At 42.6% G+C, this 26,880-nt stretch overlaps 1 protein-coding gene across 1 annotated transcript; it reads right to left on the bottom strand.

Annotated features, from left to right (window-relative positions):
* Nucleotides 1-1,356: 1,356 nt before the first annotated feature.
* Nucleotides 1,357-20,024, bottom strand: KIAA0895 (KIAA0895 ortholog). The gene is made up of 6 exons (XM_036247410.1): nt 19,360-20,024; nt 11,482-11,625; nt 10,764-10,896; nt 9,658-9,963; nt 5,491-5,588; nt 1,357-1,518 (listed from the first exon to the last, which is right to left on the bottom strand). The coding sequence occupies exons 1-6, from the start codon at nt 19,780-19,782 to the stop codon at nt 1,357-1,359; spliced, it is 1,266 nt and encodes a 421-aa protein (XP_036103303.1). The 5' UTR covers nt 19,783-20,024.
* Between the last annotated feature and the right edge of the window lie 6,856 nt (nt 20,025-26,880).

Raw genomic sequence — 26,880 nt, 5'->3', positions numbered from 1 at the left:
GCCCCAGCCTCCTGGAGACGTGCAGCCCCACCCCAGGCAGGTGGCCCAGGTTTGGGCACCTTCCTGCTCCCACGGGCCTGGCCCACGACTGCCGTGGCAGGATCACGGCCCTGCAGGAATCACCAGGCGCCAGGTAGAGTATGTCGTCTGCTGCAACATTCTCCTTCAAGGCAGGCCCTTCTGGATACGTGAATGAGACGAATCACATGACCTGGCCTGCAAAAGACTTCCTAAAATCATGTCTCAGCATGAACGAGGACCAGGCTTTGCAGTATACACTTTTCATTAGCACCATAGTTAAGCCTGAACTGAGGTAAAGATAAACTCTCAGGTAGCTTTGGGTGAAAATTACAGTAGCAATTTTGTGTGGGGTTTTCTGGGGGGAAGGGTGCTTATTCTTCTACTTTCTTTCTGTTACAGTAGCAATTTTGAATGGGTTGTCTACAGCAGTATTCTTTCTGATCATGAAAATAAGTTGCTTGAAGAACCATTTGATCCCAAGTATATATACATGCAAGTATGTATCAAAATTGATAAATTATAAAGCTAGGTAGGTAAGCTTTTAACAGGAGAAATGCAGCAAATAAGAACTTTCATTTTTAAAATTTAAACTGAACTCTCAATTTTAAAATTTAAACTATGTCACTGTTGGGTTGATGAAGTCAAAGATTTCAGTAAAGTACACCAAACCAGTATCACAAGGCCAGTTCATCAAATGGCAATGCCCAGAAATGCCAATTTTCAGAGCATGGTCAGGTTTTCTGTAGATGCTACACTGTCACCATCCGGCTCCCACAGGACGTAGGTCAGTCTACCTGTCCCGTTTGTTGCTCTATTTAATGGAAAGTATTCTCTCTCTTCCCCAACTATTTTAATTTATGTAGATAAACCTCTCTGGAACTTGTACTTACCATTTATATAAAGGGATAGAGAAGGAAAGAACCTAAAACTTGGTTAAAATTTTGAAGGGGTACAATATATTTCAGCAAATGAAAACAGTGTTTACAAAACAAAATGAGATAATTCTCTAATTTAGTTCCTACAAACTGGGAATGAGAAATAATGTGTAAAAGGACTAATGAAAACTTTTCCGACTGCCCCCCACCCCTGACTTAACATTACTTAACTCTCTGTTGAGAGTCAGATGAAAACAGGTAACTTTCCCCTGCAGCCTGTGGAAACATTTTTGGGAAACGGTTTAAGGATTGTACTTAGCCTAAAAATTCAGCTGAATACTGCAGATCAGTCTCCAGAAAACTCATGTAAACATACTTCCTTTATAAATCTACTGGTGCGAAGGGCACCCAAAGGTAATATACACAGAGATACATTTTACTATGTTTGCAAGGATGCTAATTAATAAATGAGATCTTTCAGTTCCTGGTCGGTCAGTTCGTTCACTTCCATGATCCTCTCTAAATGTTCCATGTATCGCTCCTGGTCCTGCAGGAAGTGAGGGACCCTGGTGTTTTCAGTAACCGCCAATCCTTTTAAGCGATCCACATCTTCGTAGGAGACCTGAGAAAAGGAAGCTGTGTCTATTTTACATGTAACTACCAGTTACATATTGAAGAGCAATTTCTTCCCTGTGTATTAAGTGAAACTTTAAGTATGTGGACTGTTTTTCAAATTTACTTCAATACCTGAAAAATAGCAAAAATCAGTGGCTTCTTTTTCTTATTTATTTTTTGAATTTTATTTATTGATTTCAGAGAGAGGAAGGGAGAGAAGGAGAGAGAGAGAGGAGGAGGAAGGAAAAAAGAGAGAGGGAAGGAGGAAGAAAATAGAGAAACATCGATTTGTTCACTTATTTCTGCATTCACTGGTTGTTTTTTGTGTGCCCTCACCAGGCAACCTTGGGGTACCAAGAGGATGCTCTAATGAACTGAATTACCTGGCCAGGGCTTCTTGTTTTTTTGTTTAATCCTCATCTGAGGACATTTTTGCATTTATCTTCAAATAGAGCAGAAGGGAGAGTGGGAGGGAGAGAGAGAGAGAGACATCAACGTGAGAGAGACACATCAAGTGGTCGCCACCCACACGACCCCAATCACCCCAATCGGGGCCGGGACAAACTGCAACCGAGGTACGTGGCGTACCCTTAGCAGGAACCGAATCCGGGACTCTCCGGTCCACGGGCCGACGCTCTAACTGCTGATAGATAAATGCTCTATCTAAAGATAAATGCAAAAATGTCCTCGGATAAGGATAAAAAAAAAGAATTTTACTATTATATCTGTATTTTATTTTTATTAGTTATTATTATAAAAATTACTTATTTTTTGAGTATTTATATCACTAGTATAATGAAAATAGGTTTTTTTGTTGATAGTGACATGGTTTATAATCTTAAACCATTCTTAGTTTCTTACAGAGAGAATGAGTAAATATATTAATGTGCTATTTTAAGAGCAGGGAGATACATTATGGAATGGGCTTGAAGGTGTGGAAGAACCCGTGGTGTTGATTTGGCCTAAAATGCCGCATAATTTAAAACACACAAAATTTGCTCACTGAAAAGGTCCGGCAGCATCAGCACCCTGTAGCAGTGAGCACATCTAGTACTCAGATCTTGTTTTCTAAATACCACTTCCCACTAGGAGGAATCGAGGCTTCCTGGGAGAAACATCTCATCTCAGATGTGGGGAGGAAAAGTGTTTAAGATGAGCTCAGAACATTTTACTTTGCCAGAAAACATGGAGACTTAAAAAAGCACAGGGGCAGCCACGGGAAGGACTGACAAAAAAGAAATAAGTACATCACGCCACTACAAAAAAGGGGAGCGAAATGTTACTGAATCCAAAGACCTCTATTTTGCTACTAGCAACGTAGGAACTGATTTGGGCAAAGATCATCGATGGACGTTAAAACCATTCCTTGAAAAGCTGAGGGACGTTCACAGGTATCATCCCACAGATTCCTTATTAATTCAGTCAGGAAAAGGTGCCTTTACAATGGCGAGATCTGACCGTGGTAACTGACTTACCCAGGTGAGTGCAAACAGCATCGCCAATAAAGAGACAGAATGACATTAAGTGCCTTATAATGCAATGCAATGGGGAACACAACTTGTTCCCCATTAAAAAAAATTTTTTTTTTTTTTATCCTTATCTGAGGACATTTTTGCATTTATCTTGTTTATTCTTGGCAAAATCTTTAACTGAAGCTCATCACAAGGAAACAATCTGATCATGACTAGAAATTTTCAAGAAAACTATCCTGGATTCTTTAAAATGTCATGAAGCCCTGGCCGGTTTGGCTCAGCGGTTAGAGCGTCAGCCTGCCGACCAGAGAGTCCTGGGTTTGGTTCCCCAGCTACTAAGGACAAGTACCTCGGTTACAGTTTGCCCCAGGCCCTGGTTGGGGTCATGTGGGTGGCAACCACTCCATGTCACATTGATGTTTCTCTCTCTCTTCCCCCCTCTCTCCCTCCCGCTCTATCTGAAGATAAATGCAAAAATATCCTCAGTTGAGGATTAAACAATAAATAAAATGTCATGAAAAACAAAAGGATGGGGGGCAAGTGCTGGGGGGGGGGCAGGCTGTAACAGAGTTTTTTTTTTCTACAGAGTGAGGAAGGGAGAGAGAGAGAAACATCAATGAGAGAGAACATGGACTGGCCACCTCCTGCATGCCCCCACTGGAGATTTGGCCCACAACCTGGGCATGTGCCCTGACTGGGAATCCGAGACCTCTTGGTCAACATTCAACCACTGAGCCACACTGGCTGGGTGGGCTGTTATAGATTAAAAGAGATTGAAATCACGCCCTGGCTGGTTTTGCTCAGCGGTTAGAGCATCGGCCCATGGACCGGAGAGTCCCAGGTTCAGTTCCCGCTAGGGGCACATACCTCGGTTGTGTTTGTCCCCAGCCCCGGGTGAGGTCCTGTGGGTGGCGACAAGTTGATGTGTCTCTCTCTAACATCAATGTTTCTCTCTCTCTCTTCCTCCTTCTCTCTCTCCTGCTCTATCTGAAGATAAGTGCAAAACTGTTGAGTGAGGATTAAAAAAAAAAAAAAATTAAAAGAGACTGAAGACTTGAATATATGACCTGAAACAATAAATTACATAGAAGAAAACATAGGCACCAAACTTATGGACCTTGGTCTCAGAGGGGTTTTCTGAACTTGACTCCAACGGCAAGGGGATTAAAAGCAAAAATAAATGAATGGGACTACATAAAACTTGCTCTTCTGCACAGCAAGAGAAACCATCAAGAAAACAAAAAGGCAACCAACCAAACGGGAGAAGGTGTTTACAAACCATACTTCTAATAAGGGGCTAATATCCGAAATATATAAAGAACTCATACAACTCAACAACAAAAAGCAATCCGATTAAAAAATAGGCAGAGGAATTGAATAAACACTTTTCTAAGGAAGACATATAGATGGCCAATAGATACATGAAAAGATGTTTAAATTCGCTAGCTTTAAGGAAAACACTAGTTAAAACCGCAATGAGGTAACACCACATACCTATTAGAATGGCTATTATCAATAAGACAAGAAATAACAAGCGTTGGAGAGGATGTGGAGAAAAAGGAGCCCACACACTGCGGGTGGGAATATAAACTGGTGCAGCCACTATGGAAAACACTATAGCAGTTCCTCAAAAATTTACAAACTAAGTTACCATATGACCCAGCAATCCCTCTTTTGGGTATCTACCTGAAAAATTTGAAATTACTTACAAAAATATATGTACCCCTATGTTCACTGCAGCATCATTCACTATAACCAAGACAGGGACACAACCTGTTTCCTTTGAGAGACGACTGGATAAAGATGTGGTACATGTAAGCCATGGAATCTACTTGGTCATAGAGAAACATGAAATGTTGCTATTTGCAACAACATGGGTGGATCTTGAGTATTATGCTAAGTGAAGTAAGTCAGATGGAAAAGGACAAAAACTATATGATTTCACTCCTTTGTTGGATATAAACAAAACAGACAGACAACCAGAGGGGAAGGGGGAAAAGGAGGTCAAATATATTGTGACAGAGGAGACTGGGCTTTGGGTGGTGAGAACACAATGGACTATTTAGATGTTGTATTATTGAGTTTTACACCTAACATTTATATAATGTTATTAACCTATGCTACCCCAATAAATTTAATTTAAAAATAAAGTAAGTGGAACTGGAAAGAAAAGAAAAAATATCTGGTCATGTCAGAAGGGCAGACGCCTGCTGATGTATTAAGAGGGCAAGTGTTAGATCTACAGAGTACTTTAAAATTTTTTAGAAAAAGATGTATATAAAAATAAAACTACAGACTGTATTCTCAGATCTCCTATTCTCTTCTTCATCTCTCACTGTCCACAAAGAGAGTTTGCAATTTGGTTCCACGGCAGAACCACATTTCCTCCCTCCTCTTGCTCAACCAGATAAAACTACGTAAACCTGAACCTGAGTCTGACGGCATCACAAGCTGAGCTGGAGGAGACGCGGACCCAGGTGCTGGAGACTCTGTGCCGCGTCACTCACCTTCCCCAGGGCGGTCAGCAGGGGAAAGTCAATGGTGTCCCGGTGCCGGAGGAGTCGCAGGATGCCGTCCAAGTACACCTGGTCTTTACTGAAACACCCTGCAGGGACCACAACAGTGTTTACTAGCTGATGTCTGACTCCTTTACTGTAGGAATCAGTCCTGCATAAAAAAAATTCTGATTTGCCATGTTTATTGTTATTTAATTACTATATCTTTGTAACAGCAAATGTAAGGTCTTTGGAAGTACCAGGATAATATGAGACCAGTAGCCTCCTTTTAAGAATTTCTTCTCTCCAGATTCCCACTCCTCATAATTAAAACAGCATTTTTTCCTAATTTAAATAAACACTGGCAATTTAAATGATGACTCATAAATAATTATCCCACCTTCACCCCCACCCCTACCATCCGAGTGCCACCCTAGCTCCATGATGCAATGAAGGTATCTGGGTGGGGAGGCCCGGGGGGAGGAGTTTAGAGCAGTTAGGTCTCAAGGCGGGCAATGAGGAAGCACAGGGTTTCAGAAACTGCTAATTTAAAAAAAAAACCAATACCCTTTACCCCGTTATTTCTAATAATAATATTCTTCCCTATGCTATTATGCTTCTTTATGAAAACAAGAATTAAGACTGGATTTGAAAGAATATGGAGGTTTATAAACAGAAAAAATGTGGACCAAAACGAGTAGAAACAACTCGTGAGATCTGAGCCTACTTCAAAAAGGGTTCCATTTGCAAAGGAAACCCTTCTCCCATCATGACACAGTAAATTTTTTAAAATTTCAGCTCTATTAAATGGACCAAAATCCTACCCTATGGAGAGGGCTATATTATGAAATTGTGGATTTTGTTAGCTATGCTAATAGCACGGGGATCGTGAGAAACAAGTTGTCCAATCAGGCAGAGTCTCACACTGAGGTGTCTCCAGGTAGAAGGGCAGATGTCTGGAGTTGGCTTTAGACACTGTAGGAAAACAGGAACTCGGGAGAACAGATGAACCACGGTTAGATAATGTTCGCAACTACTAAACTGAGTAATATTTAATGAGGGTTCATTTAGCACACTCATCACTCTTCTTTTGTATGCATTTGACACTTTCAGCTATCAAACGTGTTGCAGGACTCGAGTGGAAGTGCTGTGCCTCCGAGGGTGTGCAGGGCGACGGGCCAGCCCTGCGCATCTAAGTGCGAGGCTTGCGCAGAGGCAAGGGGCCCAAGAAGAGGAGGGAGATGGCAGAGGGCCGATCTGAAGCCACCGGAGTGGCTCTGCACACCCGAGGGGCAGGGCACCGTCTTCCTCCCTGCTTCCCGTCCTCCTGGGTGGCTCTCGGGACCACGCTTTCATACAGCGACCACACAGGTATGAAACGTGGATGGGGCTGCGCTGGCAACATAACCATCACAGGCTTGGGTATTTCCAAGTTCCAAACAAACAGTTTTAAATACTTCTAGAAGAAAATTTGTTGATATTTTGAATTAATCTTAAAGTTAAAATGACTTTTAAATGAACATTCCCTAATTCCCATCCTTTTTCAAAAGCATTTTGTACTGCTTTCTAATCTAACTGTGTAAAAAAAAAAAAAATTAGCCCTAGCCGGTGTGGCTCGGTTGGTTGGAGCATCGACCCGTACACTGAAAGGTCACGTGTTCCATCCCAGTCAGAGCATATACCCAGGTTTTGGGTCTGATCCCAAGTTGGGGTGCTTATGGGAGGCAACCAATCGATGTTTCTCTCTCTCTTTCCCCTCCCTTCCTCTCTCTCTAAAATAAGTGAATATGCATCCTCGGGTGAGGATTTAAAAAAATCAATGTGCAGCCTTCACACTGCTGACAAAGGCCGAAACTCTCCGGGTAGCATGCGTACTTAAACCAGACAGCTTGTGAAGACAAAACACGCTGGGATTGTACTCCTTGCCACTATTTTCTTTAGAAAAATAACAATAATAATAAAGTGGTAGGAATTTCTCGTGAAATTAATAGCTTCAGGTAAGGACTGCTGATGGATGCTAAAACCATTAGATGAAACTGTTGGAAAACAGGATATTTTCACAGATCACTTAATAATTAAAAGGGGAAGAGGAAAACATACTTTTAGGAAGAAAAGAGCTCGCAATTCCCACATTCAATAGCATCCAAGTTAGCATCTCTGAGGGGTAAACCACCTGTCATCAGGTGGCTCCTTACATGACCCAGTAGCACTTACGTAGTACTCTTGTTTAAGTGTCTACCCTGAGTCTAACCATGAGGAAACAATCAGACACTTCCAGGCTGTGGGCATCTGTAAGAACCGCAGCGTGGACTTTAAAATAAAGTCACTACATGGAAACAAAACACGTGGGAAGATTGCTCCAAATGAAGAGAGGCCAAAAAGACACAGCCACCCACAGCCAGGCACGGACCCCACCTGAACTGGATTCTCTTTAAACAGCCACACCGGACGCTTTCGTAACAGCTGGGGAAATCGGACTGTGGCGTGTGCACGTGTTGAGTTTGCTGAATTCATGCTCGCTTTGTAAAGTGTGAGATTATGCTTCATTGGGGAGAAGAATGTTTCTTCCTGAGGAGACACATGCTCAAGACTTTAGGAATCAAGCCCTGGCCAGTTTGGCTCAGTGGTTAGAGTGTCGGCCTGCGGTACAGAGAGACCCGGGTTCGGTTCCCGCTAAGGGCACGTACCTCGGTTGCAGTTTGTACCCGGCCCTGGTTGGTCGTGCGGGTGGCAGCCACTTGATGTGTCCCTTCATATCGATGTTTCTCTCTTTCTCTCTTCCTCTCTCTCCCTCCCGCTCTATCTGAACAAAAAAAAAAAAATGTCCTCGGGTGAGGATTAAAAAAAAAAAAGACTTTAGGAATCAAGTGTGAAGCATACAATTCACTTTTAAAAGTCACAGAGCATACCATCAAGAGAGTGAAAAGACAGCCCACAAAAATAGTAGAAATCATTTGTAAGTCATATGTCTGACAAGAGATTCGTACCTAGAATATACAAAGAACTCTAAAATTAAAAATAAAAACAACTGAATTTAAAAATGAGCAAAAGATCTGAACAGGTACCCAAAGAAGATATACAAATGGCCACTAAGCACATGAAAAGATGCTCAACATTATTCATCACCAAGGAAACGCAAACCATACCCAACAGGAGGTATCACTTCACACCACTCGGGTGGCTGTGAAAACGACAGCAGAGGAGGCTGTGGGGAAACTGGAACCCTGACACTGCTGGGGGGCTGGAAAATGGTACAGCCACTTGGGAACACAGTCTGGCAGTTCCTCAAAAGGTTAAACATGCAGTTACCATTTGACTCAGCAATTCCACTTCTGTTAAAGAGAATTAAAAACATGAACCTGTACACGAATGTTCAGAGCAGCATCATTCATAACAGCCAAAAAGTGGAAACCACCCAAATTTTCATGAACTGGTGAATGGGAAAATAAAGTTGTCAAATCCATGCAATCAAATATTATTCAGCAATAAAATATACTGAATTACTGATACATGCTTTAAAACATTATGCTAAGTGAAAGAAGCCAGTCACCAAGAATGACATATTATCTGATCCAGTTACATGAAATGTCCAAAACAGGGGAACCTACAAAAGTAGATTACTGGTTACTGAGAGCTGGGCAGAGGGAATGGGGAATGACTACTAGGTACACATTTCTTTTTGGGGTGATGAAAACGTCCTGGGGTTAGAAATTAGTGATGGCTGCATGAGTCTGAATATTCTGAAAACCACTGAACTGTACTTTTTATTTAATTTATTTTTTTAATTATAGCTAACATTCAATGATTTCTTTTCTTGAATTGTACTTTTTAAATGGGTGAATTGTATGTCATGTGAATTATATCTCACTAAAGTTGTTTTTAAAGTCAGAGAGAGAGAAACAAAAAAATGGCAAAATGTTAACAATTGGTGAATCTAGAGAAAAAGTAGTGAGTGTTCATTTTATCATTATTTCTATATTTCTGTTGGCCTGAAAGTTTTCAAAACAAGATGGGAAAAGTGATGCTAACGACGTGTGGTCTGGGAAAACCAGCACTGACTTCAGTGACACAGGCTTCAGTTTTCACAGATGAGCGAATGCTCTGCTTCGTGAGTTAGGATGTAACCAAAATCAATAAACAACCACCCAAAGTCCGAGGACCTGCAGTCAGGGACCCCACCTGGTTGGGAAGTGTCGGTCCAGCCCCTCTTGGCTCGCACACAGTAATCCCATCTCGTGTTGGGGTCCTTGACAAACTTCCCGATGCTTTCGAAGAGTCTGCAGAACGACATCTGGCTGGCTTGGTACACAGTGTAGTACAGGAGGGCCGCCCTCCATAGAAACGGGTCCTTTCTAAACAGGACACTATGAATACTTGCCAGCCCTTCCTCCGTGGGATTGTTCGGTTTCAGCTCATGCTTTTTACGGCCAGTCCAACTGTTCCATGGCTGCTGGAGGTTGTTAATACCTCGAAAATAGTGTGTGCCTATTGAGAAGAGAGGCACGTGAAAACAAGAAATGCCATTCTTTTTTCATTCTTACCAAAAAACAAAACAAAACAAAAAAACAACATTCAACCAGCAGTTCTAAAGCCAAATTGATGCGTCCCTACAGTCGAAACAAAGCCGAAGACGGCGTGATCCTGAAGCTCCGGTGTGAAGGAGCACACTGCCCTTCGAAGGCTCACGTGTCATCAGAAGAGGAACAATTTTTATAGCAGTTTATTTTTGTAAAGGGAAAAATCATAGACTTGATATTTGAAAAGAATCTCAGCCCTGGCCGGTTTGGCTCAGCGGTTAGAGCGTCAGCCTGCGGTCCAAAGAGACCTGGGTTCAGTTCCCGCTAAGGGCACGTACCTCAGTTGCAGTTTGTTCCCGGCCCTGGTTGGGTTGTGCGGGTGGCAGCCACTTGATGTGTCCCTTTCATGTCAATGTTTCTCTCCCTCTCTCTCCCTCTCTCCCTCCTATTCTGTCTGAACAAAAAATGGAAAAATGTCCTCAGGTGAGGATAAAAAAAAAAAATCTCAGAGATCATGTAATTTAATTCCTTCAGTTTAAGGTCAAGAACCTGAAATCCTGGGGGGGGGGGGGGTTGAAATGACTGTTTAAACTTAATGCAGCGACATGGTGCGCTGCAAATCTACTCCAAATGAGACATTCATTATCGTAGCTTTAGTTCAAGTGAAATCTAACAACTGCATTACTTTTTGCCAAACATAACCAAGAGAAGAGCGCTTCTGTGACGCTGCTTCCGACACTGAACGAGCAGGGGAGAGGGCTGCCCCACCTATTTCGTGCCTCAGCATTCCCTCCAGCCAGTGCTCACGTGCCGTGGAGACGTTGATGGTCAGCGTCGGACACCCATTTACTACTGTCATGGACGCTCGGGAAAGTAGGTCCTCGGTGAGATGAACTACAATCTGAAGAGCAACAGGAAACACACACACACACATCAAAATGTAAAGGTAGGGGAAACAGTGGCCCTCCTTTTGTTTACACCACCCAGAAGCAAAGGATGAAATGCAGGCCAGTCGTTCTGACCCTTCTGGTTCTGAGCCTGTGGGAACTCACGGGCCTTGACTGTGATGAAGGGACAACAGATAGCGCTACTCAGAAGACACCGAGGACGAGTCAGGCCTGCGCTGAGCTTCACACAGCCCCTGCTAACACGGTGCACAGGACGGCGCAGAGCAGAGGCCTGGTCATGCTGGCCAAGGCTTATTTCAAGGCTGAATACCAGAAACTGGCTTCTAACAAGAGAGGCCACTGGGGCAATTTCTTCACGAACAATTTTCATAAAACAATTCACATGATCCCACAAGCTATCAGAAAGGGTAGTAAGAAAAGAAGCTAAACACAACTCAATACAACAGAAAATCAGACTTATAGCCTTTAGTGAGAAATTTGCGTGACTAATTTAAAGAGCTAAATAAGGTTGGAAAACAGCACGTGGCACTGTGGAGGGTGAAGTGCCCACAGCGGCCCGCGCTACCCGGGATGCATACCTCACCCGAGCAGCCTTCCTTCAACATGTACTTCCTCACATGGCTCCAGATCCGACTCCTAGAGAGCAGGCTCCCCCCCGTGGCCTGCTCAAACTTCTCATAGCTTCCATACTTCTGTAAAGTCAGTTCCATGATGTTGATGGACTGTAAAAGAAAGCGATGATGAAAGTGAAGTCTCCTATTAATTCCAGATAAGTAATGAGCCAGTAATATTCTCATTTATCATGACCTGTTTCTGTGTTGACTGATCTCCAAATGAAAATGCAACTGAGACACCTCATCTTCCTAATCCTATACAGTTTCCAATCATTTTCACAAATTTTTAGAAATACCTGTGCATTTACAAATACTGCTCTTTGTGTTTATTTCTCTTTAACACATATGACCTACTACTATATGATTCACTACCACATGACCAACTACATATGGCCCACTACCATACCATCTACTGCCACGTGAGCAACTACATATGGCCCACTACCATACCATCTACTACCACGTGACCAACTACATATGGCCCACTACCATACCATCTACTGCACGTGACCAGCTACATATGGCCCACTACCATACCATCTACTGCCACGTGAGCAACTACATATGGCCCACTACCATACCATCTACTGCACGTGACCAACTACATATGGCCCACTACCATACCATCTACTGCATGTGACCAGCTACATATGGCCCACTACCATACCATCTACTGCCACGTGAGCAACTACATATGGCCCACAGCCATACCATCTACTGCATGTGACCAACTACATATGGCCCACTACCATACCATCTACTGCCACGTGACCACTACATATGGCCCACTGACCATCCATCTACTGCACGTGAGCAACTACATATGGCCCCTACCATACCATCTACTGCACGTGACCAAGCTACATATGGCCCACTACCATACCATCTACGCAACGGAGCCAAGCTACATATGGCCCCACTACCATACCATCTACTGCCACGTGAGCAACTACATATGGCCCACTACCATACCATCTACTGCACGTGACCAACTACATATGGCCCACTACCATACCATCTACTGCACGTGACCAGCTACATATGGCCCACTACCATACCATCTACTGCACGTGACCAGCTACATATGGCCCACTACCATACCATCTACTGCACGTGAGCAACTACATATGGCCCACTACCATACCATCTACTGCACGTGACCAGCTACATATGGCCCACTACCATACCATCTACTGCACATGAGCAACTACATATGGCCCACTACCATACCATCTACTGCACATGAGCAACTACATATGGCCCACTACCATACCATCTACTGCCATGTGAGCAACTACATATGGCCCACTACCATACCATCTACTGCACGTGACCAACTACATATGGCCCACTACCATACCATCTATTGCACATGAGCAACTACATATGGCCCACTGCCATACCATCTACTGCCACGTGAGCAACTACATATGGCCCACTGCCATACCATCTACTGCACGTGACCAGCTACATATGGCCCACTACCATACCATCTACTGCACGTGACCAGCTACATATGGCCCACTGCCATACCATCTACTGCCACATGACCAGCTACATATGGCCCACTGCCATACCATCTACTGCCACGTGACCAGCTACGTATGGCCCACTACCAGGTGTACACCCAAGATAACTGAAAACATATGTCCACACAAAAATATGTACATACATGCTCAGAGCAGCATTACTCATAATAGCCAAAAAAGTACAAACAACCCAAATATCTATCAACTGATGAGTGGGTAAATAAAATGTAATATACAGATACACGGAATATTATTCAACAATAAAAAGTACGGATACATGCCACAACATAGATGAATCATGACAACATTATGCTAAGTAAAAGAGGCTTAATGACCACATAGTGAATGTTTCCATTTATCTGAAATTTCCAGAATAGGCAAATCCACAGAAAAACAGAAAGCGAATTGGTGGTGGCACAGGGCTGGGAGGGTGGTGGGAAACAGTGAGTCATTTCTAATAGGTATAGGATTTCTTCTGGGGGGTGATGAAATGTCCTCGAATTAGATAGTGGTGATGGCTGCATAATTCTAAACATATTGAAAATCACTGACTGTTCACTTTAGATGGGTGAACGGTACAGCCTGTGAATTTTATCTTACTCAAGTTGTCATTAAAAAGGAAATAGTAATCAAATAGCGCTATGTAACTTTTAAACCACTATCCCAGGAAATAAAAAAATCTCTGTATAAACTGCTCAGCATTGTCTTGGATAAAACAAGTTTCCTGAAACATCTCAACATTCTGCTGAAAGACAGATCTGCTTCTGGTTCACCTACTGGTTCTGTTCACTGCTCAGCAGTTTGGAAATCTGACCATCAGTCACGAGCCACTTAACAGTCATGTGCAAAAAACGATCTCCCTTCTCAACTGCCGTTTTCACTCAGTGGAAAACTATACCCAACAGGGACACCAACAGGACGGGGGCGGGGAAAGACTGGCAGTCAGCAGACCTGGTTTACCCGAGTGCCCTGACTTCACTGACTGGGAGACCCTAGGCATGTCATTTTACCGTTCTCAGGTTGAGTTTCTTCACTGTCAAAATGGAGATGAAAATCTTTGCCCTACTTACTTCACAGGGTTGTTGTGAGGACAAAATGAGACACAGAAAAAGAGGAGACGAGGAGAGAGAGAGAGACTGTGAATACGTTCTGTAATCTATTTTCCATCCAACTGTGTGCCGTATTTAAGTTTTAACAGAATTAAAGGCTGGGTTTTTATTTTAGAATTTGAGGTAACTGGTTTGACCTCCACCCAACCCCAACCCTCCCTCCATTCCTCTCCCTTTAGTAAACTCTACCATCTAGAACTCCCCCACCTCAAATACCAAATGACCCCAGGAGACCACAGGCCTTGTCTTCAGGCCAGTGCTTTCCACACTGCCTCTTATGGACAGTGGTGGACAAGATATTACTTTTAAAAGGGTTCCATGGCCCTGGTCGGTTTGGCTCAGCAGTTAGAGCGTCGGCCTGCAGTCCGGAGAGACCCGGGTTCGGTTCCCGCTAGGGGCATGTACCTCGGTTGCAGTTTGTCCCCGGCCCTGGTTGGTCGTGCGGGTGGCAGCCACTCGATGTGTCTCTTTCATGTCAATGTTTCTCTCTCTCTCTCCCTCCCACTCCATCTGAACAAAAAATGGAAAAATGTCCTTGGGTGAGGATTAAAAAAAAAAGGGTTCCATGGCCAAACGTATTTGGAAAATACAAAGTTAAACAATGTTAAAGATTAAACAAAGTTAAACATGACTCTCCCAGGCCTTTATTATGATACTAAGTGTGGTGAATCTTGGGGAGGAATATAAATATTTTGTTTTCCAACTTGCATGGCCTCTTTCTCATGTAGTATTCCTCAGAATACTATGTTTGAAAATGCTTACTTCAATAAGCATGAGGTACACACACAGAAACATACATCAGTTTGGTACTCTGAGATTCTCAGAATCAAAAGCAAAATTCCAAATACTGAATACACGTTTCAATGGTGGCTACTGCTTCTTGGTAGCACTCTAGGTATGTAACAATTCTGGATCACTCAGTCCAGCCAGCAGGCCTCCACATCCAGCTCTGCAGCCACAAGCTGATGGGGCGTTCTAGCTACAGTCACCCGTCAGCTGATGGGGCGCTCTAGCTACAGTCACCCGTCAGCTGATGGGGCACTCTAGCTACAGTCACCCGTCAGCTGATGGGGCGCTCTAGCTACAGTCACCCGTCAGCTCAAGCAGGGCCGGAGTGAAGCTGGTGAACAGGAGACGTCTAGAGAGGCAACTGAAGAGCATCTCTATGTTCCAATGTTCAACAAACTCTGTGCTCACCCCAGAAACATTTGTGGGCTGAACAGGACCCCTGGGGCCACACATCTGAATCTCTTGTTTATCCAGAATTTCTAGAACCCTATCAATAAGGACCATTCATTCATTCATCTTTATGGTCACCTTCTTTGTGCCAATCATTATTACTGTTATTCCTTTTTATATTTTAGAATCTAAGCCCCTGTCCAACCATTAGGCTTGCAGAGAGGACATATAAACTAACATTATTTAGCAACACGCTTCTGGAGGTGAGAATAGAGTGTTGTGAGAGCACAGGAGAAGGAAATAGAAGTGGGGGTCTGGAGAAAATAGAGGGCATTCCAGGCAAAAAGGAACAATATTGTCAAAAGCTTATATAAAGCAAAGAGAGTGAAATACAGAGCTCCTGGACTGGGCAGGCATCAGGAGACTCATGTATTTACTGCCAGGAACTGTGCACGATTCTGAGAATAGTTGAAATAAATAAAATACACTTATCAAAGAGGTCAGTCTAGTGGTGAAGATAGAAGAAGAAACATAAGGATAGTAACAGTTTGATAAATGCTATGACAGGTCATTTGCACAAGACACTGTGGGAATACAGAGCTGACTGTGGAGATATAAGCACGAGCCAGATCGGGAGGGGTGAAAGCCCGTAGACATGCTAAGGATTTGGGGCTTTCTCCTGAAATATGAGGAGCCCTGAAGTTTTTCAGGAAAATAAGTGACATGATCAGATTTGTACCTTAGAAAGTGTGGGAGCAGGGGAGACTGAAGCAAAAATACTTTTGTCAATAATTCAGTTCTCTATAAAATAGACTGCAGACTATGAGCAGATTATAAAAAAAAAAATATTTCAAAAAATCACATTCTACACAAACAGAAACCAGGAAGTAAATAAATCTGAGCTACCAAATCTGCCTTCAATGAAGGAACAAGTGAAACAACACAGCGGGGACAAAGAAAGGTGTCACCTGCAGCCTCCCCTACCCCTCCTCGCTTTCTCTACGCGCGTGTCATCAGGGTTGGGTAGACTGGATGTCGACAATGGTGAGTGGGAACATGAGAGGGTAACTGCTACCAGGATAAGATATATATAAATTGCTTAGTACTGCAGAGTCTTTCTTCACCTACTGCAAGAAATAGAGCAGATATTCAAGCTGTTTTGTAGGAGAGACCCTGTTTGGGTAAGAACCTGAGAATGCACTTAGGCAAGTTTTCAAAGACAGATCAACAAAGTGTCCTTTCAATGAGTCATCAAGGTCATACTTTCTTCCAAGGACAATCTGACGGTGTGTTTTCATCTCTGACTGTAAGAAGATCTTCCTTGCTAGTTAGGTTAAGAAATGACCCAACTTCTCCAATCTAATATACAAAATTACTTTGGAATGTACTAAACTCAAAATTATCTTTTTTAAAAATCGTATCTTTAGGGTATCTGTGAAAGGTTTGGTGTGCTAAACAGGAAACCGTGTCATCTGGGGAGAAGTGTAATTTAAAGAAGGCTTACTTTATCCTGCCCTTTATTGTTTAGACAACTTGAGGTCTACCAAGATAAAATACCATCAATGCTAGTACAATGGAAACTTAGCCTTAAAGAAATTTCATGTCAAGTCATCCCACTATCAGTGAAGGTATCTGATTTCCAATCAAGTTGTTTCTATCAAAAACAAAAAATGAATACTTGTCTTGCTTTAGGATATATAATTTTATAAATGTATTATGCATGTGTTTTAATACAACAATGAATGACCTATTCCACTTATATTATAAACTCTAAAAGCAAGACATTGTTTTCCCAGGACCATATTTAAAAGTCATTATGTTATGCTAGTCATTGGTCTCAATAAAGCAGAGTGTATGTCTCAGATCTGGTGAGTCAGGTGGCAAACTGGCCACCCAAAGGATGAAGTGCTCCACACACAGGCTTTCCTGGTCTGGATGGCCTCTGTTTGTTTAACTGAATCAGCTGTCAATATTTACAAACTGAAGACTTCACATTAAATTCAGATATCTTCTTTCTTTTTGAAAATCATGAAGATATGATAACACTAGACCCAAGTGGTAGCTCAAATGAACTGCTGCCTGGTTTACAGTTTGTACTGTGCCAGCCAGCTCTCTGGGATCAGTTACGATCCCTGCCCAGATCTTCACAGGCCAGCACCGAGTTTGTGACCCTTCAGTACCTTAACTATGTAGTTTGCTAATTAGGTACACAAAAACCAGAATTTATTTCCTAACCTAATGAAGTTGGTCCATCTAGGTACTTAACTCCATAGCTGAACTCCGTAAGTGAAAATGCAACGCAGTGCCATAGAAAGCTGTTGCTGTGTGGTCTCAGTGCAGGAAGAAGGCTTCCCCCAGAGAAATGAGAGAAGATTCGTTTAGATTTAACAATGAGAACTCTCTCCCTACAGGCAGGGGTTGGGGTAGACTCAAAATTAGAAAGTGTTGATGAATAAATCTCAGCCATTTCTCTCAGCACTAAGGAGGGAAAGAAAGCAAACAGCTTTTTAATAATTATCATAAATTTTGTTTTAAAGAAGCATAGGTTTTATGTAAAATATATTTTTTTCCTTTATTGATTTTAGAGAGAGAGGAAGTGAAAGGGAGAGAAGACAGAAACATTGACGAGAGAGAACATCTATTGGCCGCCTTCTCCATGCCCCACACTGAGGATCTGGCCCATAGCATGGTCATGTGTCCTGACTGGGAATTGAACCGGCGACCTGTTGGTGCATGGGTCGACGCTCAACCACTGAGCCACACCGGCCAGACAATTATCATAATAAGTGAAATCTCTGCTCAATCATTTGCTATTTCCATACACACATAAAAATCACAAAATGATTGCCAAAATAGGAATAAAAGCAATAGACTTTTTAAATTAATGTTTAGCACAATCTCCGCACATTTAAATAAAAAGTGATTGCCCATCTAAAATCAGTAAGAACATATCCTTGGGTGAAGATTAAAGAAAAAAACACAGAGATGCAGTAGAAAAAGTTTCTTCTGGCAAACAAAAATAAATAGCAATATTAAAATCACATTAATCTTAAAATAGCTTTACATAATGGCTTCAATGACTGGTTGGATTCCATGTCACTTATAACATCACAAAAGCTACTGGCCACAAATCTGAAGAACCGTGTTGCAGCAGAAACGTTAAGACGGTACGCAGCACAGGCAGGTGGAACCATGCAGTGCTACCAGCCTGCCAACGATGTGCAGCCCAGACGAGCCACGCTGAGCCTGATGCGTTATACAAGCCTGTACAAGGGCAATCTAACCAAATGCTTGTGATTTCAACATGATGCCCTGTAGGTGAACGTCTGCCAACTTCTCAGACCTTAGGTAGATTGTGACATAAAGTGTTCACACACATAGCACAAAACTATATGCTGTGTGTCTACACTGAGCAATCAGGAGAGTGTTGCTTGCACCATTCACATAGGATTTGCTAGACTTGAAGATAACATAAATTTTCATTATTTTCTTCCTTAAATGAGTGCCTAAATATTTGTTTGATGATGATAAACTATGTTTGTAAAGCACTAAGAAGCTCATGGGCAAGTATCCAGCCTAGGTCCCAGGCCTGCCGGTGCCTGACGGGCTGGGAATGCAATACGACAGGACCAGAGACTGCACGTCCATCTAAGGCACTCAGAGCCAAACAGAGCACGGTGTGGGCCACCCTCGTCTGTAGGCTCACTAATGGCTACAGGTCTGCAGCTCCCACGTGAAAGCCTGGGACCAGAGTCTGAAACTTTCTTCCTAATAAAGGGTCTTACTGCCACGGAGTCTATAAAACAGATTCTTCGTAGAGTTTGATTAGTGCCAAGCAGCTTACATAAAGGCTATGCCACTTACCTGGAAATTTCTTGTCACATGTATACATGTCCTGGGTGGGAGTTAATTATAATATGTAAACAATTGGAATATTTTTAAAGTCTCTTTTTCTTTTTATAAGATTACAAATAATTGTTTTAACTACATAAACATGAAATACCACTACTGATGTAGCATTTTACCTGCTTAAGAAACCGGTCAGATACGTTGCTGTGCTTGGCTAACACACTTGGCAGAGAAGGATTCGCGTATTCAAACTGAGGGTTGTAGGTATAGTCAGACTTGAAGAATCTCAGCTTTTCCTTCTCCAAGTTGGTGGGCTTTATAGCAGTCAGTATACAAACTTTCTTTACAGAAGAGTCATCTTTTTCAAAACTTCTCGACAGCTGAGGCTGTGGCTGCGGCTTCGGCTTGAGAAGAGTGGAGAAATGGCATGCCTTAACCTTGCTTTTGGGTTTAGGTGGCAGCACTATGCTGTTCCCTGTAACAGAGAGATCACGTGGAAACGTGACCGGATCTGACACTGCAGTCGTGACAAACATGGCAGGCTGCCGTTCTAGGCAGCACCAAGTGCCACTGCTCATCCCAGGCACTGGGGTTTTCATCTTCCGAAGATCTTTACTCCGAGAAGAGCTGGGAGATTTGCTGGGTTTTCTACATCTTTTGGAGTGGGCGGAGGAAGACTGCTTTTGTGAATGATGCCTTTTCTCCTCTTTGCTCTGTAGGAGGACATTGTAACTACTGGTCCCAGTGGTGAAAATGTCCTTCAGTATTCCGGGAGGTAGATGTGAAGCGCTCCTTTTGCTGTCAAAGATCAGTGACTCTTCGGCATTTAGAATTGACTTCTTAGCCAGTTCTTGCTCAGGCCAGTGAAGCTTTTCTGTGTTAATAAACAAAATCAAAACAAAAGAAATAACAAAGATACCAGATGAGGCAAATTGCTTATTATATGAAAAGTATTCTGAAGGTTCTGTAAACTTCATAATTTTGCAACAATCTTTATAAAAGACATTTTAAGTATTAAAAGGATATATTACTAGACTTTGGTCATACTAAACATCGTCACTTCTGTATGAGAGTCTATATGCTGAAATATCTATTAAAGTCCACAGCTTCATACCATTTAGGTGATCAAAGTTTAAGATAGATGTGAGGTAATGCACATAAATAATCTAAATATTCAACTCTACCAAAGAATATGGATTTCATAAATCACAGGCACTTTCAAAGCCAATACAACTTGTAATCTGACATATTATATAAAGGTAGCCATCAGCATAGGAAGAATAACACTACTTTATTGATCTCAAAAACCACTTTTAAGTTTAAATACATGATATGTGTGTGTTCAAACATGTTTTAGTAATGTCACTCAAAACTGGCTGATTTTCTTAATTCTAGGCTATAAGTTAAGATGAAAGAAAATCAAGTTTATTTTCCTAGCCATGCCTGAAAAAAAAATTCTAATGACTGTTCCATAGATAACAGTATGTCCAATGGCAAATTAAGAAGAGATCAACTCTGTCCTTAGACATCACAGGTGGTTTAGAGAGACAAGAATCACTTGCTCCACTGCTGCTCGTGCTACTTTAAGACTGAATTGCCTTCTTTCATTCCACGAGCACATGGCATATACTACTAACTGAGCACACGGCTCTGAAAAACATCTGCACCAATACATTGTTCCTGCCTTCAGCCAGCTTCCAGTTTGGCTCTGAAGGCAAGGCAGTGCGATGAAAACCTGAATGATAATACAAGGTAGAAGAGAGCAGTGTGAAGAGAAACAGATGAGGACAGTTCAGGTAGGCCCTTAGAGCTCTCAGATTCCATTCTAAACGGACAGTGTTTGAGTTTGCCTTAAGTCCTGTTTATCTGAACTAGATTCCAGCTAAAGTCCTATCCATAAATCAGACCAAGTCTGCTCATAAACCTACTCTAAATCCCTTCTGCAAATGTGACATATTGTCATTCCCAACCGGTTCACTTTTCCAAGTCTCATGGACCGTTATGCCTCTAGCCCTCAACCTTTGGCTCCTGCTGCTGAGGCACGTTCAAAGCAAGCTGACTTGGACGAGTGCCTGCCTTGCCAAGAAAGACACGATTTATTTTATTTCAATTATCTGAAAACTGTTTATTCACATACATCCGTCATTCACTCATTCAAGATTAGACATTCAGGGATCCTTTCTACAATATGTAGTAATAAATAATAACAACAATAATAGTAGCCACCATTTGTTGACACACTTATATGAGTTTGGAATTTCACCCAAAACTGTACATGTCGTATCATGCCTCAGAGATGTTAAATAATTGGCTCAAGGTTATACAAGAAAGTGATAAACAGCAAACTGGGATTTGAATGCAGGTGTGTCTGATTAGAGTCCATGCTTATTCTCTTATGTATGGTCATTCATTCAATTATCCACAGACATTCAGTATTAAATTGGCCTCTTGCACAACACTGCACTGTTCCTCTGTATAGAACATGGCACCCCAGTAAGACATGGTAATTTGAATAACTGATGTACTAAGATAGGTCCCAGGGCCATGTTTTATTATTCTCTTTCTTTCCAGCATTTAGCATACTATCTGGTAGACATTCAGTAAGTACACTGAGTGAATGAATGGCATGACCTGGAACATGCCATTCTCCAACCATTGTAGATAAACAGGTATTAGTAGTTCTGGGACCATTTTATATTTACATGAGGAGACACTGCACAAGTGGAAATACAACAGGGAAGACCCTAAACCAGTGGCTTTCAACCAGAGGAGATTTTGCCCAGCAGGGACACTTGGCAATGTCTGGAGACACTCTGGTGTCACCATGAGGGAGGGATACTACCGGCATCTTGTGGGGGGAGGCCAGAGATGATGCTAAACATCATGCAATGTACAGGACAGTTCCTGCAACAAAAATATTCATCTTAAAATAGTGCCAAGGCAGAGACACCCTGCTCTAAATGTTTTTAAAGCCCAGAAGTCATAGGGTTAAGGGTAAAGAAATAGCCCTGACCAATTTGGCTCAGCGGTTAGAGTGTCGGCCCACAGACCGATGAGTCACGGGTTCAGTTCCAGTCCAGGGCACGTACCTTGGTTGCGGTTAGTCCCCAGCCCTGGCCAAATCATGCAGGAGGCAACCAGTCAATGTGGCTCTATCACATCGATGTTTCTCTCTGTCTCTCTCTGTCTCTCTCCCTCCCTCTCACTCAATCTGATAATAAGTAGAAAAATATCCTCGGGTGAGGAATTAAAATAAAAAAGGTAGAGAAATAGTACCAGGTCAAAAGTGGATAATAATCCAAATATGTAAGGTACTTAAAAGTCCTTCTACTTTACATTTTCTAGGCCAACACGTGAAATTTGAATTCTGTTATCTAAAAGATAACATAAAAGTATGCACTTTCAGGGGTTAAATAAAAAATCTGCATATCCGAGGTGAGAGGTAGGAGCTAGACTGCACAGGGTCATGTTGAAGGTTGATTGCACAAAGCAGCCATTCAATAAATGCTAAAGACCAGCCAGAAATAAACAGAACAAACAAAACGTTCATCACAGTGGGTAGGTCCCAGTTCCTGGGGGTTTCAGACTTAAGTGTTACCAACTGATGGTCAGCACTGGGCAGGCTGGGCAAACACAGGCTAAGGAACACCAGGACACAGGCTGCAGCCCAAATACCCACGAACAACGTCAGTCTCTCCCAAAGACACCCCAAGTTTGGGAGACAAGAGGTGATAATGAGAGAAAGACTGCATGACCTCTACCAGGGAAGGAGCCAGAGAACTGAGATAAGAATGAGGGTATCACACACCTAGACGGGCCGGGTAAGGACCAGGCACCACCAGGAAGGTAAAAGCAGGTAACCAGGTTTTCGCATTAGGTCTTCACAAACAAAAGGGGGAATGTTACCTCAAATTAAAATCGATGAACAAAGCGACTCTGAGGAATTTCACACTGTGACAGTGTATTACATTTATGTTGTGTCAGTTTTTCAAGAAACGAACATTCAGTGTAAAAGTGCTTCCTTCGGTTCCTAAGATGCAGCAGCTCTATGGCCAGAGCGGTGAGCTCACAGACTTCTTCGGTTTTGTCATAAAGCCCCAGTGACCTATAAATCTGTAATTCTGTCCCACCTCAAATAACCTATACATTTCAGGGTACTTAAAAGTCTGAAACCATCTGCCAAAACACTGGAGGAGGATTGGGGGCAGGAGAGAAGTGACCGTGCATGACAGAACCCTGTCCCCGGAGATGCCACATTCCAGTTCACTTGCTAATCACCTACCTGAGAGGCTTGGCTTCCAAACTCCATCTGCTGAGGAGTAAGTCTGGGAGCACCGACGGCATTTTTATTTAATAAATGCCAATCCTGCCAAATGCTGATATCTCACGAAGTTCATAAAAGTGGGCAGGTGGTCCTTCAAACCCCCACACAAAAGATATAAATTAATTTCTTACAGTAATCACACTAACCTTGTGTTCAGTTGCATGAAAAGGATTAGAGAACCTGAAAGTTTTTGTAATTTTAAATACTATTGTTTAAGAAAAAATGACTTTTAAACCTGCATAAGAACACAATAAAAGCCTAATGAGAAGGTTTCACTGAAGAATATCCTATTCTAACTCCTTTTTCCTGAAAAATTAACACTTTTTTTAGGCATGAGCAGGTTTCTTTGGGGGAAGTGTAACTCATTTTCCCTCCAAAAAGGAATAAGGTAACTAAACATCAAATTTTCTCTTATTAAAAGTCACTATATAACGTAGCATTTTAGCCATCAGCAATCTCAGTCACTAGAACCTTGGCATAAATGATCTGTTGATCAAAGAAATCATTCATCCCAACCTGATTACTCATACTGAAGAAAAAGGGAAATATTGCATTAAAGTGGATACTCAATATATTCACACATCTAGGTGAATATACTGAAATTACCAACACAGTGAAAGCTCCGTTTGTATCTAGAACAGGAGCAAAGGGAACCAGGACCCCTGGCTCCGTTCCCAGCTCTTTCAGTTACCTCTCTGTAACATTAGTCTAATCGCTAGCCCATCGGTGCCTCCTGCTCCTTCATCCAGAGGGACGGGGGAGTGGGGAACGCTGCTCGCTGAGCTCTGTGTCCCACAGTTGTGACGAGGTGAGGTTTCACAGTAATTATGAGGTCCCTGGCTGAAAGGAAGATTAGCTCACCAGAAACAAAGCCTCGTGGAAAATACCATTCAACCAATTTTGACCCACAAGATGGCAATTTTATATGGTTCACTAACACTTATGAAACTCAAGAATCTGGGATAATTTTACACCACAAAACAATAGGTTGCTTGATTGCAAACAAAAGAAAAGGCAAAACAAAACAAAATAATCTCCAAATAAGATTCACACTTTTATCAAGTAGTTCATCATCACTTAAAACTCAAATGAGCCCTGGCCGGTTTGGCTCAGCGGTTAGAGTGTCGGCCTGCGGTCCTGAGAGACCCGGGTTTGGTTCCCGCTAAGGGCGCGTACCTCGGTTGCAGTTTGTCCCCGGCCCTGGTCGGTTGTGCGGGTGGCAGCCACTCGATGTGTTCCTTTCACGTCGATGTTTCTCTCTCTCTCTCTGTTTCTCTCTCTCCCTCCCACTCTACCTGAACAAAAAATGGAAAAATGTCCTCGGGTAAGGATAAAAAAAACTAAAAACAAAAAAAACTCAAATGATATCATTTCTATCAACAGCAGAAAGGACCACTAAATTGTGGTGCATTGATACAACAGAATAGTACATTGCAATGACAAAGGACAAACTGAAGTTGCAAGCAACAATACAGAAGAATCTCACAGACAACGCTGAGCAAATGAAGCCAGATCAAAAGTATACATGATGTATAATTCCATTTATACATAGCTCAAAATAGGCAAAACTAATTTATGGTATTAGAAATCAGAACTGTGGTTAACTGTGAGGGAGGGAGTATAACCGAGGAGGAGGTACCAGGGTAATGAGTGCTAGAAACGTTCTACATCTTGTTCTGGGTAATGGTTATATACGTACAAACTCATCAGGCTACACATTTAAGACTTCTGACCCTTAATGAATATAAGTTACGCCTTAATATTTTTAATGGTTTATCAAATATCAATGTCTTTGAAAACATATTATATCATTTCTAAATCCAACAGAACTCAATATAATTTCTAAACTGTAAGTTAACAAAAGAGATGGCAAGATACTGCTGTTACAATTTCAGGAGCTGAGTAACACAACTGTATTGCAGGATTCCTAAAAATGCCACCGTCCCAGCTAGGAGCATCTCAGAGTTACTCTATTGGCGACAATAATTCTTTATAATGTGACACTGTTGTTTTTTGGTCAGCAACTTTTGTGTGTGATTGTTTTACAGTTAGAAATAACGCCATAAAATGATAGTTGGGGTAAAAAAAAAAAAAGCATTCAACACCATCTAAAACAACAATGAACATGCCAGAAAACAAACTTCCCCACTGTTTTCCATTTAGGATGAAAACAAAACTCCTAACCATGGCACATGAGGCCACTCGTGGTCAGTGAGTCTGCCTCTGGCCTCATCCTGCACATGTTCCCTGGAATCAGTCCACTCGGGCTTCCTTTCACTCATCTGTCCCTCACACTCACCCCGTCTCCAGACACAGTGCCTCTTCCCACACTCTTCCCTGTGTTTGGTGAGCTCTACCCCCCTCCCGCGCCCCCCCCCCCCCCCGTTAGATTAATTTCTACTTGTCTTTCAGATCAAACAGCACTGGTTCTGGAAACCTTCTGTGGGAGGGTCTTTTTTTTTTTTCATCCTCACCCGAGGACATTTTTCCATTTTTTTGTTCAGGTAGAGTGGGAGGGAGAGAGAGGAACAGAGAGAGAGAGAAACATCGATGTGAAAGGAACACATCGAGTGGCTGCCACCCGCACAACCGACCAGGGCCGGGGACAAACTGCAACCGAGGTACGCGCCCTTAGCGGGAACCGAACCCGGGTCTCTCAGGACTGCAGGCGGACGCTCTAACCGCTGAGTCAAACAGGCCAGGGCTTCTGTGGGAGGGTCTTTAAAGCACTCGGCACAGTTGCAGTTTGACATCTGTTTGCATCATGGCCTTCCCCAGCACTGAAATTATGGCCTGGTTTTGCTCGGCGGTGAGAGTGTTGGCCTGCAGACTAAAGGGTCTTGGGTTCGATTTCCGGTCAAGGGCATGTACTTGGGTTGCAAGTCTGATCCCTGGCCGGCTGTGTGGGAGGCAACCCATAGATCTCTCTCTCTCACATCTACTCCGTTACCCTTCCACTCTATCTAAAAATCAACAGAAAAATATCCTTGGGTAAGGATTAACCAAAAAATTAAATAAAGTTATGGTCCATCATGGCATACATCTATGTTTGTTTTCTTTTTCTTTTTGCATTTATCTTGAGGGAGAGAGGGAGGAAGAGAGCGAGAGAGAGAGAAACATCGATGTGAGAGAGACACATCAAGTGGCTGACACCCACACGACCCCGACCCCAACCCGACCCCAGCCAGGGAGAGGGACAAACTGCAACCAAGGTACGTGCCCTTAGTGGGAACTGAACCTGGGCCTCTCTGGTCCGCGGGCTGACACTCTAACCTCTGAACCAAACCGGCCAGGGCTGTGTTTGTTTTTGCTCGCTGCTCTGCTTATGCAAGGACAGCCAGAGCAGCAGCAAAGGGAAGAGAAGATCTGAGAG

Source organism: Molossus molossus, unplaced genomic scaffold (genome assembly GCF_014108415.1).
Source record: "Molossus molossus isolate mMolMol1 unplaced genomic scaffold, mMolMol1.p scaffold_m16_p_7, whole genome shotgun sequence".
Classification (NCBI taxonomy): domain Eukaryota; kingdom Metazoa; phylum Chordata; class Mammalia; order Chiroptera; family Molossidae; genus Molossus; species Molossus molossus.
This window is presented reverse-complemented; position numbering and strand designations above follow the sequence as displayed.

Excerpts from the sequence above, each read along its gene's own strand:
- KIAA0895 (XM_036247410.1), bottom strand. The coding sequence starts at position 19,782 with ATGAAAACCCCAGTGCCTGGGATGAGCAGTGGCACTTGGTGCTGCCTA. Across the intron at positions 10,897-11,481 it reads AGGAAGGCTGCTCGGGTGAG|ATTGTAGTTCATCTCACCGA; the intron begins GTATGCATCCCG and ends GTTGCTCTTCAG. Across the intron at positions 9,964-10,763 it reads AATGCTGAGGCACGAAATAG|GCACACACTATTTTCGAGGT; the intron begins GTGGGGCAGCCC and ends TCTTCTCAATAG.